The following is a 22,224-nucleotide window of genomic DNA, read 5'->3' as shown; positions in this document are numbered from 1 at the left end:
AAGGAGGGGCGTGCCCCGTTTGACAGTTGCCTTCACTCCTGATTGGCTGACTGTTGGAGTGGGCGTTTCCATGCCTTCTCGCTTAGTGGAATCGTGTTCATTTCAGAAGTCATCATGGCGCTCACTTCCTCCCAGCAAGGTAAGAAGCTGTGTTATGAATTTCGAGCGATTTGTCATATTCCTTAGTTTTCGGTCGTTCAATAAAATAAAATAAAATAATAATCCGAGCACTTATATCCAAATTTAGCGGTTGCAATGTATGTTTTAACACTGGGTGGATGTTCGGGTGCTTTTTTTTTGTTGTTTGTAAGCTAAGTGGCTAGCTAGCCTGTAGCTCTGTGTGTGTGTGTGTGTGTGTGTGTGTGTGGAGCCGGTGAGCAGAGCTAAGCACAAAAAACAAAATGTCACAACGGGTTATGTTGAAAATAATGCACTGATAGAATGTATTAGACAGCTTTCACGCCCTAATTGTGTGTGTGTGTGTGTGTGTGTGTGTGTGTTGTGGTCATAAGGCTTTAAAGTCACGCAGTTCCGTAATCTGTAGCAGACCATTTGGGAAAGGAGTGATGCAGTTTGCAGAGATAAGAAAGAAAGACACTGTTCCCTCCCTCTCTCCTGTACTGGAGTCAAGTGTTAAAGGCTGGGGTGTGTGTGTGTGTGTGTGTGTGTGTGGAGGGGGTTCATTTTGGTTAGTGTTTCTCTAGAGAATATAGCATTGTGTGTGTGTGTGTGTGTTAACAGAAGAGGATTTTCCTGTCCTTTTCCTTTCTATGGGACACAATATTCCCTCAAGTATGTTTCTTGTCATGTCTTGACTTTAATGATGTCATATCAGAGGTAGAAACTTCTAGCAGGACGGGGAACACTTCAAAAACAAAAGAAAGAGTAAACAGTCGATTCCTAGTGAATGATTAACTCGAAAAACAGATCTCGCCTGTCACCGATCATCTGCGTAAATCCTCACTCTGAGCTCAAAAGAAAATCAAATAGCAAACTAAGAATGGTTCATTCAAGCCATTCTGTGTTACAAGCATTACGTTCCACTTTAAGCGTGCGTTATCAAAAATAATAATATGTTAGATGGCAAAACTGAACCCTTACGTTGTTGTTTTTTTTTAGACAGTTGTTATAATAATCTGGCTTTGCCTAAATGGTTCTTTAAAAGCCTGAGTGACATTTACATACACAAGATTTATCTTTTGTTTGTTTTATATAAACCTCTGTATTGTTAAAGGTTTAATTATCACTGTCACTGAATGATCCACGAAAAAACTTCTGTAAATTACTATCAACATCATAATAACTGCTTCTGCTGCTGGTGGTGGTGGTGCTGCTGCTGCTGCTGATGCTGCTGATGATTGTCAAGTTAAGTCACCCTAAATCCTGCTCCGAGCCCACACACGTCTTACAGTGGTGTAAAATGAGGGAATTATTCTTGACTTAGGTTAATAGTGATGTGCTGAAGATCCAGCTGAAGCTGATCTGTTTCTAAAGAAGAACCACCATTTCCCTTTTAAGTTCCCAAGGACAACATCTGAAGCACGGCATGGTGGCTTAGTGGTTAGCACTGTCACCTTGCGACTCAAGGGTCTGGATTCAATTATGTGCATGTGCTTCTCGTTCTTGGTGGGTTTTCTTCCTCCCACTGTCTAAAAACATGTACAGTAGATTAGACTAATTGGCATCACAAAATTGCCAATAGTGTGTGAATAAGCATGAGAGTGTATGTACGTGTGTACCCTGCGATGGATTGACACCCCATCTAGGGTGTACCCTGCCTCGTGTCCCATGTCTCCTGGGATAATCAAATCAGTAATTGTGGTGTTTTTGCTGCTTTCTTTCAATTGTATGCAAACAGATTTTCTTTATGTTTTATGTACGTGTTCAGAACTAGTGATGGGGTTAATAGTCGTTAATAGCGATTAATAGTCGATTTAACTGCTAGTATAGTATAATAAGTATAGTCCTAATTGATGGTTCAGTTTTTTTTTTTTTTTTCTACGTCTGTCAATTAAAATGAAATAATGGAGGTGCATATAAGTCTTGTTCATTATAATTTCTTCCTGATCTCACCCAGAATGCCAGTATAATATAAGTAACGTTAATCAAAGCCAAACTAAATTATAGAAAAATCTTTCATTTGTTTGTTGAATAACATCCCATCTGCAGTATTTTAATTGTCACACTAACTCCACCCTAAATCGTCAGAAAACTTAAAACAGTGCTTGTTCTCTTCATGGAGTTGTGACGATTTAAGGATCAGAGGATCAGATTGTAAGTGAGGTTTGATTGGCTACAGACTCATTTTAAATAGTGCATAGTTTATAGTATTGATTAAATCAAATTCAAGTGTGTTTTCTTCTTTGGACTCCCCTTTGGACACTTGCTGAAATCCACCTTTTTTTCCTTTGCAGATCATCCATTTGGCCATTTGATTGAGACTTTAGCAATCAGGAACAATGACATTAGATTTTTCAATCCTCAGAAGCTTGGAGATCCCAAGTATGGTAAGTAAATAATAATTTAAAAAAAAAATAAAAAAAGCCATGATTAATCTTAGATCCAAGCTACGTTTGGGTGAAGATGTGGTTATTGTTAGAATGTAAGATTACAACATCAGTCATTTTAACTGATTGAGTGAACTAGATATAATGTTTTCAGCTGAAAAAGAATTAGGGTTTTTAAAAGATCCACAGCATCCTGAATTCCATGCTTTACGAGGATGTTTTACTAAGGGATTTGAGCATGTGGTCTGATCCAGGAAGTTCAAATAAATGAGTGGACCATGCTTTAACTACAAGTGTTTCCAAACCTTATTAAACGTTACAGGAATGAGCTGTTGTTCTCTCCACGGACACGACCACACCATGTGAATACTCGGGTCACAAGTTCGCTGAAAGTGAAATCAAGGTCTTCAGGAATGTGAGCTGGATGGTGGACATGTCATGCTTAGGAATTATTAGGCATGAAATCCTGCATTTAAAAAAAAAAAATCCTTTCTCTGCCTGTAAACAAATCCAGGAAAGAGCTGGCGGTTCTGCAAGACAATGCACTATGACAGTTCAAAGCCTAGAGTAGGCTGGAATCAAATAGTTCAGAGGGGAGGGGTAAAGAAAGAAAACAAACTAGAGCGTCCTCAAGATGGTGCCGAAAAATATAAAGGACAGGCTAGCTTGCTCCAAGACGGGTCAAAACTGCCGGTCACAGAGAAGCATAAATGCTTTCAGATGTTTTGTATAATGACTTAACGTAAATGTTTTCTGTTCGTCATGCAAAAGCTTGCTGCTCATAAAATTCTAAAATGGTAAGATTGTCATGTTGAAAGAGAGCTAATTAGCTCCTCCCTGCACTCCAGAGCGGCTGCCCTTCTGCATCCGCGTGCTGCTCGAATCCGCCATCCGCAAATGCGATGGCTTCTACGTCAAACAGGAGGACGTGTACAGTATTCTTAACTGGGAAGAGAATCAGACTGTGGCTGAAATCCCATTCTCTCCAGCGCGAGTGTTGCTCCAGGACTTCACGTGAGTCAAGTCTTGTACAAGACACTTTCCTTCTATGATGTTTATTTCATCAGTGTTTTGCGATGATGTTGTTTGTCCCGGTCTGTTATAGTTGATGTATCTGTGATATTTATATGTGATGTTGCTTGCAGAGGTATTCCAGCCATGGTGGACCTGGCAGCCATGAGGGACGCCATAGCCAAGAACGGCGTTGACCCCAACCTCATCAACCCCAAATGTCCCACAGACCTCATAGTAGACCACTCACTACAGATTGACTTCAGCAAGTGGTAAAGTCCATCAGTAGCTCAAATTACCAGTGACGGTCTTTTATTTATTTATTTATTTATTTATTTATTTATTTTTCTGAATTTATCTATGCAGTCATTCAATTAGTTTATTTATTTATTATTTATTAATTTTATTTTTTTACTCAGTGCCATTCAGAATGCTCCTAACCCTGGTGGAGGGGATGGACAGGGGCAAGGGCCAGGGCCTCGATCTGTTCCAGGTCGTCCGGCTCCACGTGGCCAGCACGGTCAGTGCGGAGGTCAGAGAGGAGTCTGTCCTAAGGGCTCCTGCTCCGACTTGCCTACTAGAGCCAACGCAGTACAAATCGAAAATACACCACTCCTGTGCCCTTTCCACCTAAAGCCAATCTCTGAGTAAGATGCACACCACAAACCCAAAAAAATCTCTCTCTTTTTATATATATATATATATATATATATATATATATATATATATATACACTAAGAAAAAAAAAATTATATCTTTAAAACACTATGTAAAAAGAAAGAATTGTGCATATTACAATTTAAAAGAGTAAACAAATATAGTTGTTAATATGGCTCTTGTAACATTTTACAATAATAATAAATTAAGTAGAAATCAGTGTGATTAGGAATGTGATTAAGTTTTCTGTTTTTTTATTTCTTATTTTTTGGCAATGTGTTACACAATTTATTTGTTTGAAAATCTGTTCTATTCTGCATGATTACACACATGTTTCACACGTGCCTGTTCCATAGATCATGTTCTGTCCCTGCTTATTTTTTCCCTCCTCTCTTAGCCTTGAGCGTGAGCTATATGGTCCTCTAGTAGCGTAAAAAGCCACCTGTGGCCAATTAGTGTTTAGACAGTAGGACATCCAGGTCTTTTCTGCACGCGATGAACTGTAATCAGGCTCTTGGTCTGCCTGTTAAGTCCTCTTAACTTCTGGTGGAAGTGCAGTACTTCGATGAGGACTGTATAGATAGCGCCCAAGGCTAAGAGAGGAGAAAAAACATGAGCAAGAACAGAACGTTATGACCTGAAGAATAGTTTATGTACATCATGAGTGGACTAAGGCAGTTTGAGAAAGCATGACCTTTGAAATGCTGTGACGCTCGGCCAAGTTCCCACGTACACAAGCCTTAACCTCAAGGAAAAGTCAATAATAATGGGAATGTGCATGTTCCAACATGACAAAGTAGTGGAGCATTTTGAAATCGCTCCTGTCGTGTCTATTATTAAAATTAAGCGCTGCTCATTTAACGTTTTTCAGCTCTCTACTACACACTGTGTAATGGAAGGAATTACAGAGTGCACACTTCCCAGTAATACAAACTGTGGACTAATGACTGTAATTTAGAGATAATGTGGTCCTGTGGAAATAGAATTGCTGATTGATGTTTACAAAGATAGGTTAAGGATTGAAACTTTGTTCCTGCATGTCCACAGGCCCGAGACGGCTCTCAAAAACCAGGAGATGGAGCTCACACGGAATAAAGAAAGACTTCAGTTCTTTAAGGTGAGTCCAGTTTGTACAGCTCAAAGCGCTAAGAATTCGCCTTTTTCACTGCAATAATCTAATCTGATCTAATGCTTTCTGATTTGATGTTTGTTTGCAGTGGTGTTCGAGGGCGTTCAAGAACGTGAGTGTGGTCCCTCCTGACATTGGTTCGGTTCATCAGGTTAATCTGGAGTACCTGGCTCGCGTGGTGCTAGAAAACGAGGGTTTCATTTACCCTGACAGTGTAGTGGGTACAGACTCCCACACTACCATGATCAACGGCCTCGGCATACTTGGTCGGGGTGAGCGAAGAGTTTTTTTGTTTGTTTGTTTAGTATTTTAAATGTGGAAATGTATCTGGTCTTGCCACGCCTTTACAGTTGGCACCTTGGCTGTGTATTTCCAATACAGGCTCTGGACTAATATCCAACTTCTCAACACTTTTAATAGAAAGTACATGCTAATTACCGTAATTTCCTTAGAGAACGGTTGAGATGACCTCCCAGGAGTTGACAAAACAGAAATCCGCTCACTATCTCAGCACAAACCTCTAAATGTGCTCATAAATAACCTTATTGATTTGGATAGAAATTGTAGACCATGTTCATGTCTGATCTAATCCCTAGCGGAAATAAACAGCTTTTAAATCTTCAGTCCCATGAATCCAGTATTACTGTTGGGTCCATAAATCATAGAACAAACAAGTCTTTTGGCAGCTCCACATTGACTCAAAGTGTGAGCAGAGGTATTAAACATGGCATTAACAGTACAGAAATGACAACAATTTCCATACACACCTTTTTGGGGGAGCTCATAAATAATGGAACAAAGTAACAATTACAAACATAAGGATTGCGTTTAATACTTGGATGAAAATCCTTTGTGATGAATGACTGACTGAAGTCTGGAAACCATGGACATGACCAAATGCTGAGTTTTCCCCTCTCATGATGCATTACCAGGTCTTTACTGCAGCTACCTTCAGCTGTTGTTTCTTTTTGCTTTCAATCTTATGTTCCATCTTAAATGAAAGACCTGCTTTACTGGGTTGAGAGTGGATGAATGACTTGGCCAGTGAAGAATATCCCCAGTCTTTGTCTTGGGTAGCTTTTGCTGTATGTTTTTGATCATTATCCATCTGCAATATGAAGTTGTGTACAGTTGTGTATTTGGCTGAATCTGAGCAGAGTGTATCGACCTACAGACTTCAGAATCCATCCTGCTACTTTTATCAACAAGGTCACCAATAAACACCACTGACCCAGTTCCAGCCATAACACCGCCTCCACCATGGTTGGCAGATGATATGGTGTAGTTTGGATCATTACCTGTTCATCATTCTGTTACAAGTTAATCTGGTTTTATTAGTTCACAGAATCTGGCAAAGTTTTCTGTCAAAGTCTAGCAAAGCCTTTCCTGAACAATAACAGTTGTTTGAACCTTGTTGTGAAGCCTCTATATTTACTTTTGACTGTAGACTTCTATAATGCTATGCCTACCTTCTCAAGAGGGTTCTTGACCTGACGAGGTGTTTTGAAAGAGTTCTCTTTCACTGAGTTTTGCAGTCATCCACTTCAGGTGCTTTCCTGGTCTTCCAGGCCTTTTGCTGTTGCTGAGTTTGTCTGTCAGTTAACTCCTCCTTTTTAAGAATGTTCCAAACTGTTGTATTGGCCACGCCCAATGTTATTATGTATTATGTGTTTTTTTTTTTTTTTTTTTTTTTTGGTTTGTTTTTTTTAGCCTAATGATGCTCTCCTTCACTTGCATAGACATCTGTTTGTGCCTCATGTTGAGAGTTCGAGTGAGCAGCTACTAAATGCAAATGTAACCCTCAAACACTTTCAGACATTTTATCTGCTTGATTACTCATGGAGTAATGAGGGAACAGGCCACACCTGGCCATGTAACTGCTAAGCAGACGTTTGTTCCATTGTTGATGAGCACCCTCACACTCCCCCTCCACTGTGAAGGCTTCTGTACACCACCACATGGAAATCAAAGCACTCAACATGTGAACAAAGTCAGCTTTATTTCAACGGGTTTGACAACAGTGTGGCGTTAACCATTCAGGAATCAGTGTTCTTCAATTTCCATTTGCATGTGATAGTGTACAGAACCCAAATGCACACTGGAATGCGACCTTAACGGCAGATATGAACAGGGTCACAGTGTAACAGTTAATAGGCTAAAAGTATGAACTATGATTATGGTTATCACAATATGTTAAAATGTGAGAGTAGTGCAAGCTATTCTCCAACATTTTGAATAAAAAACACTTTGCTTCATTCTGTGTGAACAGAACTGAATTCTCAGATGTAACCATAATAGACTACTACGTTAATCCTGCTCTTTCTTTTTCCTGTGCCCCCCTCTGTCTCTCAGGAGTAGGCGGTATAGAGTCAGAGGCAGTAATGCTGGGCCAGCCCGTTTCTCTCACACTGCCACAGGTTTTTGGATGTAAGCTAGTGGGAACCGTCAACGCTCTGGCTACATCTATAGACATTGTCCTTGGCATCACTAAGGTATGCATGTTTGGTCCTTCATTCTGCCATTCTCATACAAATTTCTATTAGAATGAGGCATTCACATGTAGCCATAGCTACTATTCCCAAATATACAGCATGGTTAGACCCTTGTGCTGCTGAACATGGTATGAATTGGTGTGTGTGTGTGTGTGTGTGTGTGTGTGTGTGTGTGTGTGTTGGTGCAGCACTTAAGGCAAGCTGGTATCGGTGGGAAGTTTGTGGAGTTTTTTGGGCCAGGCGTGTCTCAGCTCTCTGCTGCAGACAGAACCACCATCGCGAACATGTGTCCTGAATACAGCGCGGCCGTCAGCTTCTTTCCTGTAGACGACATCACACTCAAGCACTTTAAACAGACCAGTAAGCTCACATTTTGAAACATTTTGTTCCCCATTGTTCTTCTTTGTAATTTTTCTTATTTTTTGGGTCATGTGTCTCTCTTTAAGACTTCACAGAAGAGAAACTTGAACTTTTTGAAGCTTACCTTAAATCCGTGAAGCTGTTTCGGAGCTCCACTGACCAGTCAGAGGATCCATGTTATACTGAGGTAATCTTATGTTGTCATGTCACAGTGTGTATCACTTACAAAGTAAAATCTATAATCATTGATGTGGCAACGTTTTTGGTAAAGAGAAATTTATTTAACGCAAATAAAAGGATTCTCATGTGTTAGCATTTTATTACAGTCATGGCCCAGTTTCCCAGCACAAGTGTTCAAGACATTCATGCTTTCAGATAGACAGGGAGACAAATAGGCAAACAAACGAAGAAGAAAATGTAGGGAGAGAGAAAGACAGAGAAGTATACGGAGGGACACAGAGACAAAAAAGGACATTGAGGGTCACTGAGTAAAGGACAGTCAAAGGAGGACAAGGGGACGGGGAGAGTTGATGGAGGACATGTGGGCATGGGGAATGAAGACAGTGGGAGGATAACACACGGGCAGGGGGACGGGGACAGTCGAAGGAGGACACGCGGGCAGGGACAGTCGGAGGAGAAAGACATGCATGCAGGGGGGACGGGGACAGTTGGAGAAGAACACGCAGGCTGGGGGGGGTTCGGAAACAGTCGGAAAAGGATGTGATGGTTGGGAGGTAGGGAGATGGACAGAGTATAAGTACATGAAGGGTAGATGGACAGAGAAGGATGTGGATGAGTAGGATAAAGGGACGAAGACTGATGGAAAAGGATGTGGAGATAGATGGTGACAGATGAGGAAACAGACAATGAGACAGAAATAGAGAGACAGAATGGACACACATGGAAAAAGACAGACGGGAAAAAAACTGCACAGACAAGGATACGGTGGAAAAAGAGATAGATTACACATCGTTATTGCTGGCAATATATCTAATAATCTCTGTGGTCACAGTGCAATAAAACACACACAAGACTGTGATGTCTCATGAAAGTAAAGCATTTTGACAATGTTTTTTATAAATCTGTAAGTTCCTTTTACATTGCAGACACATTTGTATCGCCGTGACTTTGTATAATGTTTATGCTGTACACGTGCTTCATGCAGGTGATAGAAATAAACCTGAGTTCTATTGTCCCTAACGTGAGCGGACCCAAACGGCCACAAGACCGAGTGCCCGTCACCTGCATGAAACAGGATTTCCTTAACTGTCTCAATGAGAAGGCAAGTCTTTATGATTAATTACTAAGCATGGGAATGGAGTCTGTGAGTGTGACTGCTTTTCGCGGCCCGAACATGAGCCGTAACTTGTTCTGTTTCCATCAGGTTGGTTTTAAAGGGTTCCACGTCCCGAAAGAAAAGCAAAGCACTGTGATGCCATTTCTGCATGACGGCACCGAATACTCACTCGCACACGGATCGGTCGTCATCGCTGCGATCATCAGCTGCACCAACAACTGCAACCCGTCTGTCATGCTCACTGCAGGTGATGACCTTATCTGTTAACCCACTGCAGCTGCTGACGCCGCAGTTCATGAGATACAGCTAGTGAAGGAGAGCTGTGTAACAATTTTGCTCACTTTTTGTCAATGAGATATCCTGGAGTGTGTGTGGTGAAGCGTGTGGAGTCACTCCTAAAAGAAGGATGTGTGTCTTGGCAGGTCTCTTAGCAAAGAAAGCGGTGGAGGCAGGTCTTTCTGTGAAGCCTTACATCAGGACCAGCCTCGCTCCTGGAAGTGGCATGGTTACGCAATATCTCAGTGCAAGTGGAGTACTGCCTTACCTCAGCCAGCTTGGGTAAATACGCAAACATGTATTTTGGGACAAACTGACCATTTTAATTCATACAAATTCACATTTCATACAAACTTAAATAATTTTTTTGACTATGTAAAGCTGCTTTGCGGCAATGAAAATTGCTAAAAGTGCTATACAAATAAAATTGAATTGAATTGAATTGAATGTATGCGGTGCACAAACGCACAGTTTGTCCGGTTATATAATCAGCCAATCATATGTCAGTAGTCTAGTGCATGAATGTCTGATGTCTTAAAGACTGCGCTTCACCGTCCTGTGTCCCTTCACCTTCCCAGGTTTGAGGTGATTGGTTACGGATGCGCCACCTGTGTAGGAAACACAGCCCCTTTACCCGAATGTGTAGTAGATGCCATCAAACAGGTATAATGTCATTATGATCTGCTTGTATTGCATGGGGTATTACACAGCGACGCATGTAGCAGTGTCTCACTCTTGGCTTTTTAGGGAGATCTGATTGCTTGTGGAGTGTTGTCCGGGAACAGGCATTTCGAGGGGCGTCTCTGTGACTGTGTGCGTGCCAACTACCTAGCCTCGCCTCCTTTAGTGGTGGCGTACGCCATCGCAGGGACAATAGGAATCGATTTTGAGACGGAGCCGCTCGGTAAGACCTAGCACCTGCTGCTTGTCGCTGAGAAGTGTAGAGAATCCCTTTAACGTTGGTGATCATGTGCTGTAGGTGTAAACAACGAAGGAAAGGAGGTGTTCCTGAAGGACGTGTGGCCGTCTAAAGAAGAGGTGCAGGATGTCGAGGAGCACGAGGTCATCGCGTCGATATTCACAGAGCTCAGGAGCAGGATTCAGGTAAACAACACAAAGCCGTTATTGGGGTTAAACCATACTACTGGATATAAACAGACGAACTAAGTTTAAATAACAATTTTAATATCTTCTGTTTTGTCTATTTTGTCTTTCCTTTAGAAAGGGAGCTCCTTTTGGAATAACTTGGATGCTCCAGATGCTGTGTTCTTCCCCTGGGATGCCAAGTCCACTTATATCCGCTGCCCTCCATTTTTTAACAAATTGGTGAGTTGCTTTAAGATTGAGTGTTAGATGTATCCCGTTTAAGTGCCTGAGCTTCTGCTTTATCCCCCTCTCAGTCTAAAGACATTTGTCCTCCTGGGTCCATTGATAATGCACATGTGCTGCTGTTTCTGGGGGACAAAGTTACCACCGACCACATCTCTCCTGCAGGCAGCATTGCACGAGTCAGCGCAGCCGCCAAGTACCTGCAGAGCAAACGGTAACCAGACAAAGCAGACAGGGAAACTCCGGTTATTCACATGAATCTAGTTAATAAGAGCATTACGTCTGGGATTAATATTCTTAATCAGATTATTTGCAGATGATTAGCCTCCACGATATAACTACTGGATCATTTGTGCATTGTGATGTTATAATCTAAGAATAATTACCGATTAGACAGATTTGTAACCATTACAGTTTCTCTCTGTCTGTCTCTTAGCCTGACACCTCGTGAGTTCAACTCTTACGGCGCACGAAGAGGGAACGATGCCGTCATGACTAGAGGAACTTTCGCCAGCATCAAGCTTCTCAACCTTCTCATCGGCAAATCCGGCCCTAAAACCGTGCACATCCCATCAGGACAGACGGTGAGAGTTTGGATATGAGGCTCTGTTAGTTCTGTAGGGAGCAGCTGAAATGATGACTTTATTTAATTATTGTTCCATACTTGCCATCCACTAGAGTGTGGGGTGAATCATGTGTATGAGTGTGTTCTATTATTATTTTATTTTATTTTTTTTGGAAGATATGTCATGCTGTTGTCATGACAACTTTGCTTTTATTTCAGAACAAATCTTATTAAATGAAATTGAAAGACGTTTGCATGTACGAGGGCTGTTCAAACCTCAGACAGGGATTTTAAAATGTGCAGAATAATAAAACAGTTGTGAGAGGGAAAACTCCCTCTATTTTGCTATTTAATCCCCTGCCACACGAATGCACTAGCGAAATGCCTGGCCAGAGCCATGATCAGACTGCCTACTTCTTGTCCTCGAAGACCAGAATTTTTCTGTTCCAGTTTGACTTGAACACTCCCTGTACATGAGATTTTATTTTCACAAATGTTTTCTCTTTTCCCCCTACAAAAAGATCAGCCCCTGGATTAGCACATTTGCACTTGTTTTAGTCCTTGCTTTACCAGAACTTCTTTGTTTAATCTCATTAGCTGGACGTGTTCGAGGCGGCGGAGCGGTACCAGAGAGATGGCATTCCTCTCATCATCTTGGCAGGGAAAGATTACGGCTCAGGCAGCTCAAGAGACTGGGCAGCAAAAGGACCGTACCTACTGGTAGGCACATGCTCTCTTTCTCTCTCAGAACAGCAAGTGAGCTGCAGCTCTATAATATAGTTAACCATATCATGCCTGTTTTCTCTGCAGGGAGTGCGGGCAGTGATCGCTGAGAGTTTTGAGAGGATGCATAAGAATCATCTTGTGGGAATGGGCATCGCTCCTCTGCAGTTTCTCCCCGGCCAGAGTGCTGAAACCCTGGGACTCAGTGGGAAAGAGAGGTTCTCCATCTCCTTTCCAGAGCAGATCACTCTTTACCAGGAGCTCACTGTGACGGTAGGAAATCACAGGCTTTTGATATGTCTGTATACGAGTCGATCATTACATTCCACATACAGTCAGCTAGTGAATTGCACTTGGAGGACTTTTCCACCTCTGCAACTTTTCCACATCAAACATTAACTTTGAGTCAGCTTTATTTTTTTAAAGCGTCTACTTTAATAATTTGGAAGAAAGCCAGAATCATGTCTTCGGTTTGAGAAAAATCCACTGCAAAAACAACCATTGCACATTTAAAAACATAATTCCTGTACATAAGTTTGGTAAAATGTTTGTAATAAGGCGAGTTTTTTAGCACAGCTCTGATTTGTTTAAAAGACAAAGGGCTAAACTGTGTAGCTTAATACTGAGGCAAGCTGCCATTTATTACTTAAATCACTACAGATGGCATAAATTTGATAAATTCTTTTGTTAACATGTACTGTATACTTTTGTATACTATTTAAGGAAAATTAATTTCTAATGAATGGGGGCTTTGTACAAACTCATGGTAAAAAAAAATTCTCGTCACTTTGTGGCCAAATCTCTATTATTGTAAAGTAAAAGACCAACAGTTTTTTTTTTTTTTTCTTGTATCAAAATGTTCAGTCAGGTCTCCCAAGCACTGTGAAATAAAAACAGCCCGTTTTCTCGTGATGAGGATTTGTTTGGGACCCGCGCCAAACCCCTTTGCTCTTGAGACTCCTAGCTTGCTTGTTTTCGGTCTAATTTAAGATGTCCCATAAAACAACTTGAAAATGTCTACTACTAAGAAAGAAAACATGTAGATCAAACATAAACTGTGTAAAATTGCCCCAAAACCTACTACAGACTTGGTCATTGAAAATGAACATCTATCTGGAGTATACAGGGAGTGAATCATTAAAAATCTACCTGAGTGAAAATCACAGACATCTCTAAACCACCTGTTTTGCCATCCTGACCTCAATCTTTTAAAATACATACATGAAACTTTTTATTGTTTATGCCTGCTCCAAAGGGAAGGCTTCAGCTTGAAAAAAATATATAATGTTTAAGGACTGTCTCCCAAGAATGCTGGCAGAGAATCAGCACTGTCACTTTTTTATTGAAGTCTTTCTAAGATATCCGGTTACATTCTCTCCAGCTGTGTGTGAGTCAGCTGTGCCGCGAGAGCCAAAACATGAGCCTGCCATGCATGCATATACAGTACACACACACACACACCGCATGAGTGAGTGGCCATATCTTAAGAACCCTATGGACTACAAATGAGCCATTTTCACTGTTTCACGAATGAGCGCGTTGTATGTGTGTGCACCATGACAATTTCTCTTTTAATTATTTTCCTGTAACAGCATGCCTTATGTGTTATACCATTGCAAATTCAGCTTCTTGTATGTTAAAGAAAGACATTGATAATGATGTGAAAAATCTATTATCCATTGCATCGTAGTAGTTAATGTTAACAGTAAAAAGTACCTTAATTTTCATGAAAAACTGAAAAGCACAAGACGACTTGATATTAGAAATCTGACGCTGTACAAAAATCACCTTCTGTACATGATTAATAAAGGCTGTACCATGTCAATAATTAAGGGTTGCATAACCTTTTTACGTTTGATCTGTGTATATGCCATAAAAAAGGAAACAGTCATGTATTACTGAAAGAGCATTTAATGCTATAAAACCTGCCGTTTGAGTTGTCGGCTGCTGTTGCAGAAAATGAGTCTCAATTTTCTGACCAATCAGATTTATTGTTTCATTAAGTTTCTTTTCTATGTACTTGCTTTAACAGGGCTTCCAATAAGAACCTGGGTGACGTGATGAAATATGTGTTTGTGTTTCAGACCAGCACTGGAAAGAGTTTCAGCGTGATGGCTTTGATTGAGAACGAGATGGACCTGTCCTTTTACAGACATGGAGGCATTTTGAAATACGTGGCCCGCGGCATGCTGAAGTAACGTCATGCACGCTCGCGCTCTCTCTCTCTCTCTCTCTCTCTCTCTCTCTCTGTCTCTCGTGCTCTTTCTCTTTCTGTCTCTCATTCTCTGTGTCCAGCCTGCTTTCAGATAATTCACTAATCCATCTGAGGAGCACTGAAAGAGATTTTTTTGAGCCAAGACTGCTCATTTCCATCCAGTTGGATGTGCAGATCACTTGAATGTCGAAGGTTGTTGACCTGGGAATGACTCCAGATGAAACTCGGTGACTCTTTCGGGCCTTGGACTCTGTTGTGCCTGTTTTTCTGCTGTCTCCTCCATCACTTTTCCTAATAAGGTGTCAACAGGAGGACATGTTTCTTCTTGCACTTAACAACATCTCTGCTGTCACGTTCTTTAAATTCTGCCGTCCCACAGAGACACAAAAGTAATCCAGACTTGACATCCTCGAGATGTTCTGGATCAAGTCTGGATTTCTCCACCCAGCTAGTGGTGCATGTTCGCAGTGCCTGTTCAGGACATCAGTGGACACGTTAAAAATCAAAGGAACTGGTGCTAGGCTCTCTCACAGATTTTGCGATGTCTCCACACAAACATCGGTGCTTCTTAAACTGATGGTCTTTCCCTTGCTTTAGAGCTTGCAGGCCATTACGTAGAGATTCTTTTCAAGGGTTTTCTTGGAACAGTTGAGTGTTAAAGTGTACGAAGTAAAAAAAAAAAAACAAGCTTAACCTCAGTAACCCACTTTTGAAAAAGTTTGAGGAAAAAAAAAAAGGTATTGCGTTTGCATTATTTATTTTTTGAACCGATCCAGTCGTGAAATCATTTTTGTTATTTTGTGTCTGTTCCGTCGCTGTGAGTGGCAGAGCCTGGATTGTAGTAACTGAAATAAATGTAGTATCATTATTGTTTCTTTCATGATGTATTAGAGGTGTCAGCATTTACAGTATCTGATCCCTGGATGTATCACTAATATTAGTTTAATTCAAAAAGTATCCTAAGATCATATTTACTGTTGTAAACACATTGCAATTTAAAAACATCAAAACCCAACACCACATGATGAACACAAATTGGAATTCTGAAAAAAATATATATTTAATTTATGCTGCTGCAATCCATTGGAACTCCCTTGACATACAACGGTCATTCAGCTCATGTTTCCAAGTTTATATTGTGAGTCATTAATAGACCTGAGGTCACGTTACGGAAATCCCTTTTTATCACTTTGTATTGGTTTGACATTAATTCGGCTGATTTCAGATCTAATATGAAGACGAGTGAACTTGACAGTTGACCAGCAATACACACTATTTCTTTTTGTTTATTGCTCATGTAGATCTGTGTGCATGTAAGATCAATTTTTTTTTTTTTTTGACTGAACCCCTGAATCTTAGGGGGAAAAAGCTACATTCCTGAGTACTGTGGATTGCAGCATTAAGCTAATATGGATATGGAAGCCACTAGAATGCCAAGAACATGCTGCACTTACAAGCAGAACATTAAAAAAGATTTATTGCTCTTTTTATTAAAGAAGCCATCTATGTACGTCTTCTGTATCCCAAAACGTTTATTATGCCAAAAAAAGAATTACTGCTAAAATACATACATGTTCCTTTGTTAATAATCATAATAGCTGCATTGAAAATGTGATCTTTTCTAGATTATAATTTTTTTATTATTATTTATGCATCTAAAACTTTTCATTGGACATGTCTAACAACAATAACCTTGTAGAGTAGTTATGGATGTAGCGCTGTTCCTCTTGTTTTGCATTTTGTATGCAACCGCACCTGCCTGTTAGAGACAATCCGGGGAAAGGTGGTGAAAAAAAAGTAAGAAAAAAAAAACATTGCTGTTGTAAATCATTTTTAATAATAAATATTATCAAGAATGACAATGTTGCTTTTTTTTAATCTAGATAAATTAATGCATAATAATGATTCTGTTGGAGCACTGTGGTAAGAATTCAGTGGTAATCCTCCTTTATTATTTCTTCCACATTGTTCAATGTTCTACTGCCAGGGGGGAAAAACAGCCCACAAGCATAACGACTACCACCGCCATACTAAACAGTACAGATATGCCGGGTTGAATGCCTCACCTTAACACCTCTGATCAGAATCTTTTTGGTCAGCTGCAAACTTGAGTTGAGTTTGAAGGAGTTGATGTTCAAAGTAATGGATTGTGTCAATTCCTAGTAAATTGTACAGAGAGTATGTTTTGCTTGATCAACAAATTACTTTCGCATTATTAAGAAAGGGTATTTGGTGCATGCAGGTTTTGGAGAAATAAAAACTTTCCCTCTGATATAGTTCAGTTCCTTTCAAATGCCTTTAACAGTAAACATTGTAATAAAGCAGCTTAATTGAAATCTGGATATTGGTCTACATCCTAAATGGCAGTGACGGTGGCAAGGAAAAGCTCCCTGAGCTGACATCAGGAAGAAACCTTGTGAAGAAGAAAAGAAGGCTATAGCCTACTCATCTAGCTGACACCAGATAGTGTGTATGAAGTTTTTATTTTTAAATTTTTTTTATATTTTGATGCAAGGGGTTCAGTCAATTTAAGAAATTCTAGAACTGGAATTAGGAGATGCACGATTGGACAGAGATCAACTGAGATGAACAAACATCTCAATCTACACATGGTTCGGAACCTAAAATGGGGCAGATCATAAGAAATTGCAGACCGGTTCTGGGCTCTGATGCTTACCTCGATGTTAAACTGAAAACTTGTCTATGCACTGACTGGCCAAAAAATAATAAATAAAAAAAGTCTCAATTTTAGAAAGGGTTAACTTGCTGGGCTGCATCAAGCAAAGAAAACAAAGGGGATTGATATTGTTGGAACTGGGTTGGGACCCCTTTAACCTGGAAGCATAGTGCCGAACTGAACTTTGTGGAAGAAGAACACACTCTGTGATGAGAACTTAAAAGATTAGGACTAAACAGCTGTGTAGCCATAAAAAAAACCTAACAACTAAAAGTTGTTTGTGAGGCTAATCAGAAAAAATACTTGAATTTGCTAGGGATGTTGGAGATTGGAGCAATGTAAAAAGTACATGTGGTCTAATGAGTCCAGAGCATTGGTGTATCAGGGTACGAAGAGAAGCACATCAAGCGATGTACATAATGCATAGTGGCCATTGTACATGCCTCTGAAGGCAGTGTTATAATCTAAGGTTGTTCAGGTCTAGGCTCAGCATTGTTATGTGGCAATAAAATTAAGTCAGCTAATGACCCGAATCTACTGAAGTCTCACTCTTGAGGGAAGACTGCATTCGAAGCTGCTGTTGTGGCCTGCAGTCAGTCCTTCCTTCAATATGGAGTTCCCCTGGGCCAAGAACATATCTGTATTGTTACTGCACACATACACACAATCAGTGCATTCATATATTGCAAACTTCTCACAGGCCAGAGGTAAGATTCAAACCCCCAACCCTGGAGGAACATCTAACCATTAAGCAATTTCGTCTGCAAGCTACTCTATATTAAATTTACTTGCAGTTGAATAACTTGTAGCTGGCAGCTGTAGTCATGGCACACAAGATGATATCCATAATTTTCTCAAAACTTCTTTTTGGGAAAAAATAATAGTAAACACTTTAGGTAAGGACTCGCAATACTTCAGAAAAGGTTTAAAATTTTGCTGTCAATTAGTTCTAGTGCCTCATTTTCTATCCTAAAAAGATTGCTCCTGCCAGTATTGACTCCAACTCCTTCAATTCCTCTCCCCTTTCATCATCTGTATATTATCTCCCAATGTCTATGATGTATTAATGTTTCACAATATTATATATCTCTTGACATATAAGACAACCCCAGACTGACACACTTCATCTTCTGACACTTGTCATGATGGAGAATCTGCCAGCTGATAAACAATAACATCATCTGAACAATGTACTGTATGTTAAACCAAATAATATAAAAGCCAATACACTAAATTATACATGTACAACTAACTTAGCACCTACATTGACATCTGGCTCTTGGTTATGTACTATCTTTAGATGTTGAACTTATCCAGAATTTTAAAGCATGCTGGGTAGCCTGAGCTATGGCATAAGTATTTTCTCCTTAAACCACTGAGGCAGAATCATGTCATCTGCACACAAGATCATGTAACATCCACGGATGCGTTGTCATGTGTGTTATGTTTGATACAAGTATCTTTATCCTACACTGTAACACCTAAAGTGTGGATCAAATAGACATTAAAAGAAAAAGTCCTTGTGACATCTGTGCAATGATGATATCATTATGCAAGACTGTAATGCCTGAATATTAAAGAGAAATAAATATATATATATATATATATATATATATATATATATATATAATGATTGTTGCTATTGCTGGTCAGCTGATGTTATAAACCAATGACCTGTTTGGTACAGGGTGTCCTTTATTTTTGTCTTCAGTCACAGAGTATCTCAGATAACACATGGTGTAGCCAGGAAATTTGTTTGGGAATTAAATTGTATACTAAAATCAGGTGTCTAGAAGTCAGACAACAGTAGGAGTCAACAGTGATGACACTAAAATGTTTTTGATTGTTTAAATAAGATAATAATAATTTGGTAATTACCTGTGGGGGAAAAAATTGCTAATATAGGAATATATTAAAATTTGCAATTAAGTCAATTTATATTTTACATGATAAACATTAATGGTAAGTAATTTATTTAAAAAAGATATAAAAAAAGATTTTTTTTTACTGGCATTTGTATAAATATGTTATAAATATGTGTACAAAAAAAAAACCAACATATTTATGGGATATTTATACATATGCCAGTAAAAAAAATGTTTCATTTTTTAAAAATATCTTTTAATTTTTTTTATCTAAATTACTCACTGTTCATGTTTATCATGTAAAATATAAATTTACCTAATTGAAAATATGAATATACTCCTATATTAGTGTACACAAACAAACAAACAACTCCGCCATTGCCTGGTCCCAAGTCCAGAATGAGAAAGGAGGAGGGTTGGGCGTGGGGCTAGCAACCCCACCCTTTAAAAAAAGAAAGCCATGCTACAGAAACTGCAACAACAAGTTACATCCCAACAACTGCCTGGGCCCATGACGTGTGCTGGTGAAAGCCTTCGAGAAGCCAGCTTGCTGCAAGTCTTCTTATGACCAAGGCCAAGACCAGGATAGGGACCTGGAACATTAGAGCCCTGTATGTAAGTGGTAAGTCAGCTCAGGTGGCCAGTTAGATGAGAAAATACAATATCAGAGTTCTGGGATTAAGTGAGACCCGATGGAATGGAAGCGGCCAGACCAGATTGTCTACAGGTGAAACCATAATTTACTCCGGGTACGAAGACGCGGACCACGATCACACCCAAGGAGTCGCGCTACTGTTGGGGCCAGAGGTCACGAAGGGAACTCGTCTCATCAAGACTTATGATAGCCAGGTTCCTCTCCAAGGTCAGAAAGATCACTATTATCCAATGCTATGCACCTACTAACGCAGCACAAGCAGAAGAAAACGAACAGTTTTACAGTTCCTTGCAATCCCTTTTTCGACCGGACTCCACGAAGAGAGATAAAGATTGTCATGGGCGACTTAAACGCCAAGGTGGGAAGCGACAACACAGATGGAGAACTCATCATGGGCAGGCACGGTATAGGTACCTGCAATGAGAATGGAGAGCTGTTCACAGACTTCTGTTCCTTTAATGACCTAGTCATAGGTGGCACCATCTACCCACACAGGAAGATCCATAAGACCACTTGGACTTCACCAGATGGAAAGACAAACAGATCGACTACTTTACCATCGATCGTAAGTGTAGACGAAGTGTGTTGGACGTCAAAGTAAGGCACGGCGCAGACACAGCCTCAGACCATCAGTTGCTAGTGGCAACACTGAAGGCCAAGCTGAGATCCTTCTGTGATTCTTCAGAAAGACCACATCACAATTTCAACATACAGTTTTTGAAAGACTGTGAAGTCAGGAATAGGTTGGAGGCGCTGGGGGATCTGGTCGAAGAAAAAATAGAGAATCACTGGACAGAAATACAGAAGACCTGGAAGGACGCTTGCACCAAAGTCCTGGGGAAGAAGGAGAGGGAGCAGAAAGAATGGATGATAAAAAAAACATGGAAGAAGATAGTGAAGAGGAAGGAGGTGAAGCAGAAAATCAACAGATTTCAAGATCAATATGAGAAGATAGACCTCAGAGCACAATATTGGGAGGTGAATCGAGAAGTGAAGAAGAGTGCTAGATGGGACAAAAGGCCATTTTTTGCACAGTATGACAGAAGAGGCAGAAACAGCAGCCAAGCAGAACAACATGAAGAGAGTGTATGAGATCACCCGGACTTTGTCAGGAAAAAGTTTCAACCCAAGTAAGCCAGTCAAGGACAAGAATGGGGAAACCATCACAAGTGACGAGGAACAAAGAAGATGGGTGGAACATTTTAGAGAGATCCTGAGTGGACCACCACCACAAACAGTTCCCGACATACCACCAGCATAAGAGGCCCTTTGTATCAATACCAATACTTTTATTGATTGAGATCAGATAAGGCAGGATTTAGACAAGACAGATCATGTACAGTGTTCATGTACACATCGCCACTATGCGCATCATTATCGATCAGTCCACCAAATAGCAGTCCCCCTTGTATACAACCTTCATCCTGCCAGATCATCGACAATGGAAAAGTGACCAATCCCTTTGTAGTGAAAACCGGAGTGAGGCAAGGCTGCATGCTGTCACTGACAATCTTCCTGATCGTCATGGACCGGATCATGAGAAGAACCAAAGAGGGCAACAACACCGATATCCAGTGGACCCTCACCAAACAGCTGGAGGACCTGGATTTTGCAGATGATGTCAGCCTTCTGTCCCACAAGCAGCAACATGCACAGTCTAAGCTTACCCGGCTTGCTGAGGAGGCAGGAAAGATCGGCCTGAAGATCAACGTCAGAAAAACAGAGGCGATGCGGCTGAATAACCAACAAGAACACCCACTGCAGCTACAGGGAGAAGACTTGGTGGAAACTGACCGCTTCGTCTATTTAGGAAGCGTAGTCAGCAGTAATGGCGGTGCAGATGAGGACATTAGGAGCCGGATTAACAAAGCAAGGTTTGCATTCAACACCCTGAGACCCATCTGGAACTCCAAAGCCTTATCTCAGCGCAGCAAGATCCGCATCTATAACACCAACGTGAAAGCAGTTCTCCTGTATGGATCCGAGACATGGCGGGCAACCAACACCATTACCAACAAGATACAGAGTTTCATCAATAAGTGCTTGCGGCACATCCTTAACATCAGATGGCCTGAGAAGATCTCAAACACAGATTTGTGGAAGAGAATCAGTCAGAACCCGGTCGGTCAAGACATCAAGAAGAGAAAATTGGGCTGGATAGGCCATACACTTCGAAAACCATTCGACAATGTCACAAGGCAAGCATGGAACCCACAAGGAAATGGAACCCACAAGGAAAAAGAAAAGTGTGGAGACCTAAACAGACGTGGAGAAGATCTGTCGAGAGTGAAGTGAAGGCCGCCGGAATGATGTGGACCCAACTGAAGAAAATGGCTCAGAACAGATTCCGATGGCGTGGTGTTGTTGCGACCCTATGCTCCACCAAGAGTCTACAGGCTTAAAGAAAGAAGAAACAAACAAACAAAATATGTTATATCATTTTTATATTTTTATATTATTATTATA

The 22,224-nt window shown here is 40.5% G+C and overlaps 1 protein-coding gene and 1 pseudogene across 1 annotated transcript; both read left to right on the top strand.

Annotated features, from left to right (window-relative positions):
• The first annotated feature begins 57 nt into the window (after positions 1 to 57).
• ireb2 (iron-responsive element binding protein 2) lies at positions 58 to 16,423 on the top strand. The gene is made up of 22 exons (XM_053514491.1): positions 58 to 139; positions 2,415 to 2,507; positions 3,356 to 3,521; positions 3,653 to 3,790; positions 3,938 to 4,165; positions 5,223 to 5,292; positions 5,393 to 5,576; positions 7,657 to 7,796; positions 7,985 to 8,156; positions 8,243 to 8,343; positions 9,322 to 9,438; positions 9,541 to 9,700; positions 9,876 to 10,011; positions 10,308 to 10,392; positions 10,477 to 10,633; positions 10,709 to 10,833; positions 10,951 to 11,055; positions 11,130 to 11,272; positions 11,495 to 11,642; positions 12,221 to 12,343; positions 12,434 to 12,619; positions 14,431 to 16,423. The coding sequence occupies exons 1-22, from the start codon at positions 115 to 117 to the stop codon at positions 14,542 to 14,544; spliced, it is 2,916 nt and encodes a 971-aa protein (XP_053370466.1). The 5' UTR covers positions 58 to 114; the 3' UTR covers positions 14,545 to 16,423.
• A 1,133-nt stretch (positions 16,424 to 17,556) lies between these two features.
• LOC128540856 (uncharacterized) lies at positions 17,557 to 22,160 on the top strand (annotated as a pseudogene).
• The last annotated feature ends 64 nt before the right edge of the window (positions 22,161 to 22,224 follow it).

Source organism: Clarias gariepinus, chromosome 2 (genome assembly GCF_024256425.1).
Source record: "Clarias gariepinus isolate MV-2021 ecotype Netherlands chromosome 2, CGAR_prim_01v2, whole genome shotgun sequence".
In the NCBI taxonomy this organism is placed as follows: domain Eukaryota; kingdom Metazoa; phylum Chordata; class Actinopteri; order Siluriformes; family Clariidae; genus Clarias; species Clarias gariepinus.
Note: the sequence above shows the minus strand (reverse complement) of the source record. Positions and strands in the feature narration are given on the sequence as shown.

Excerpts from the sequence above, each read along its gene's own strand:
- ireb2 (XM_053514491.1), top strand. The coding sequence starts at position 115 with ATGGCGCTCACTTCCTCCCAGCAAG. Across the intron at positions 3,791-3,937 it reads CAGATTGACTTCAGCAAGTG|TGCCATTCAGAATGCTCCTA; the intron begins GTAAAGTCCATC and ends TTTTTTACTCAG. Across the intron at positions 10,393-10,476 it reads TAGTAGATGCCATCAAACAG|GGAGATCTGATTGCTTGTGG; the intron begins GTATAATGTCAT and ends TTGGCTTTTTAG.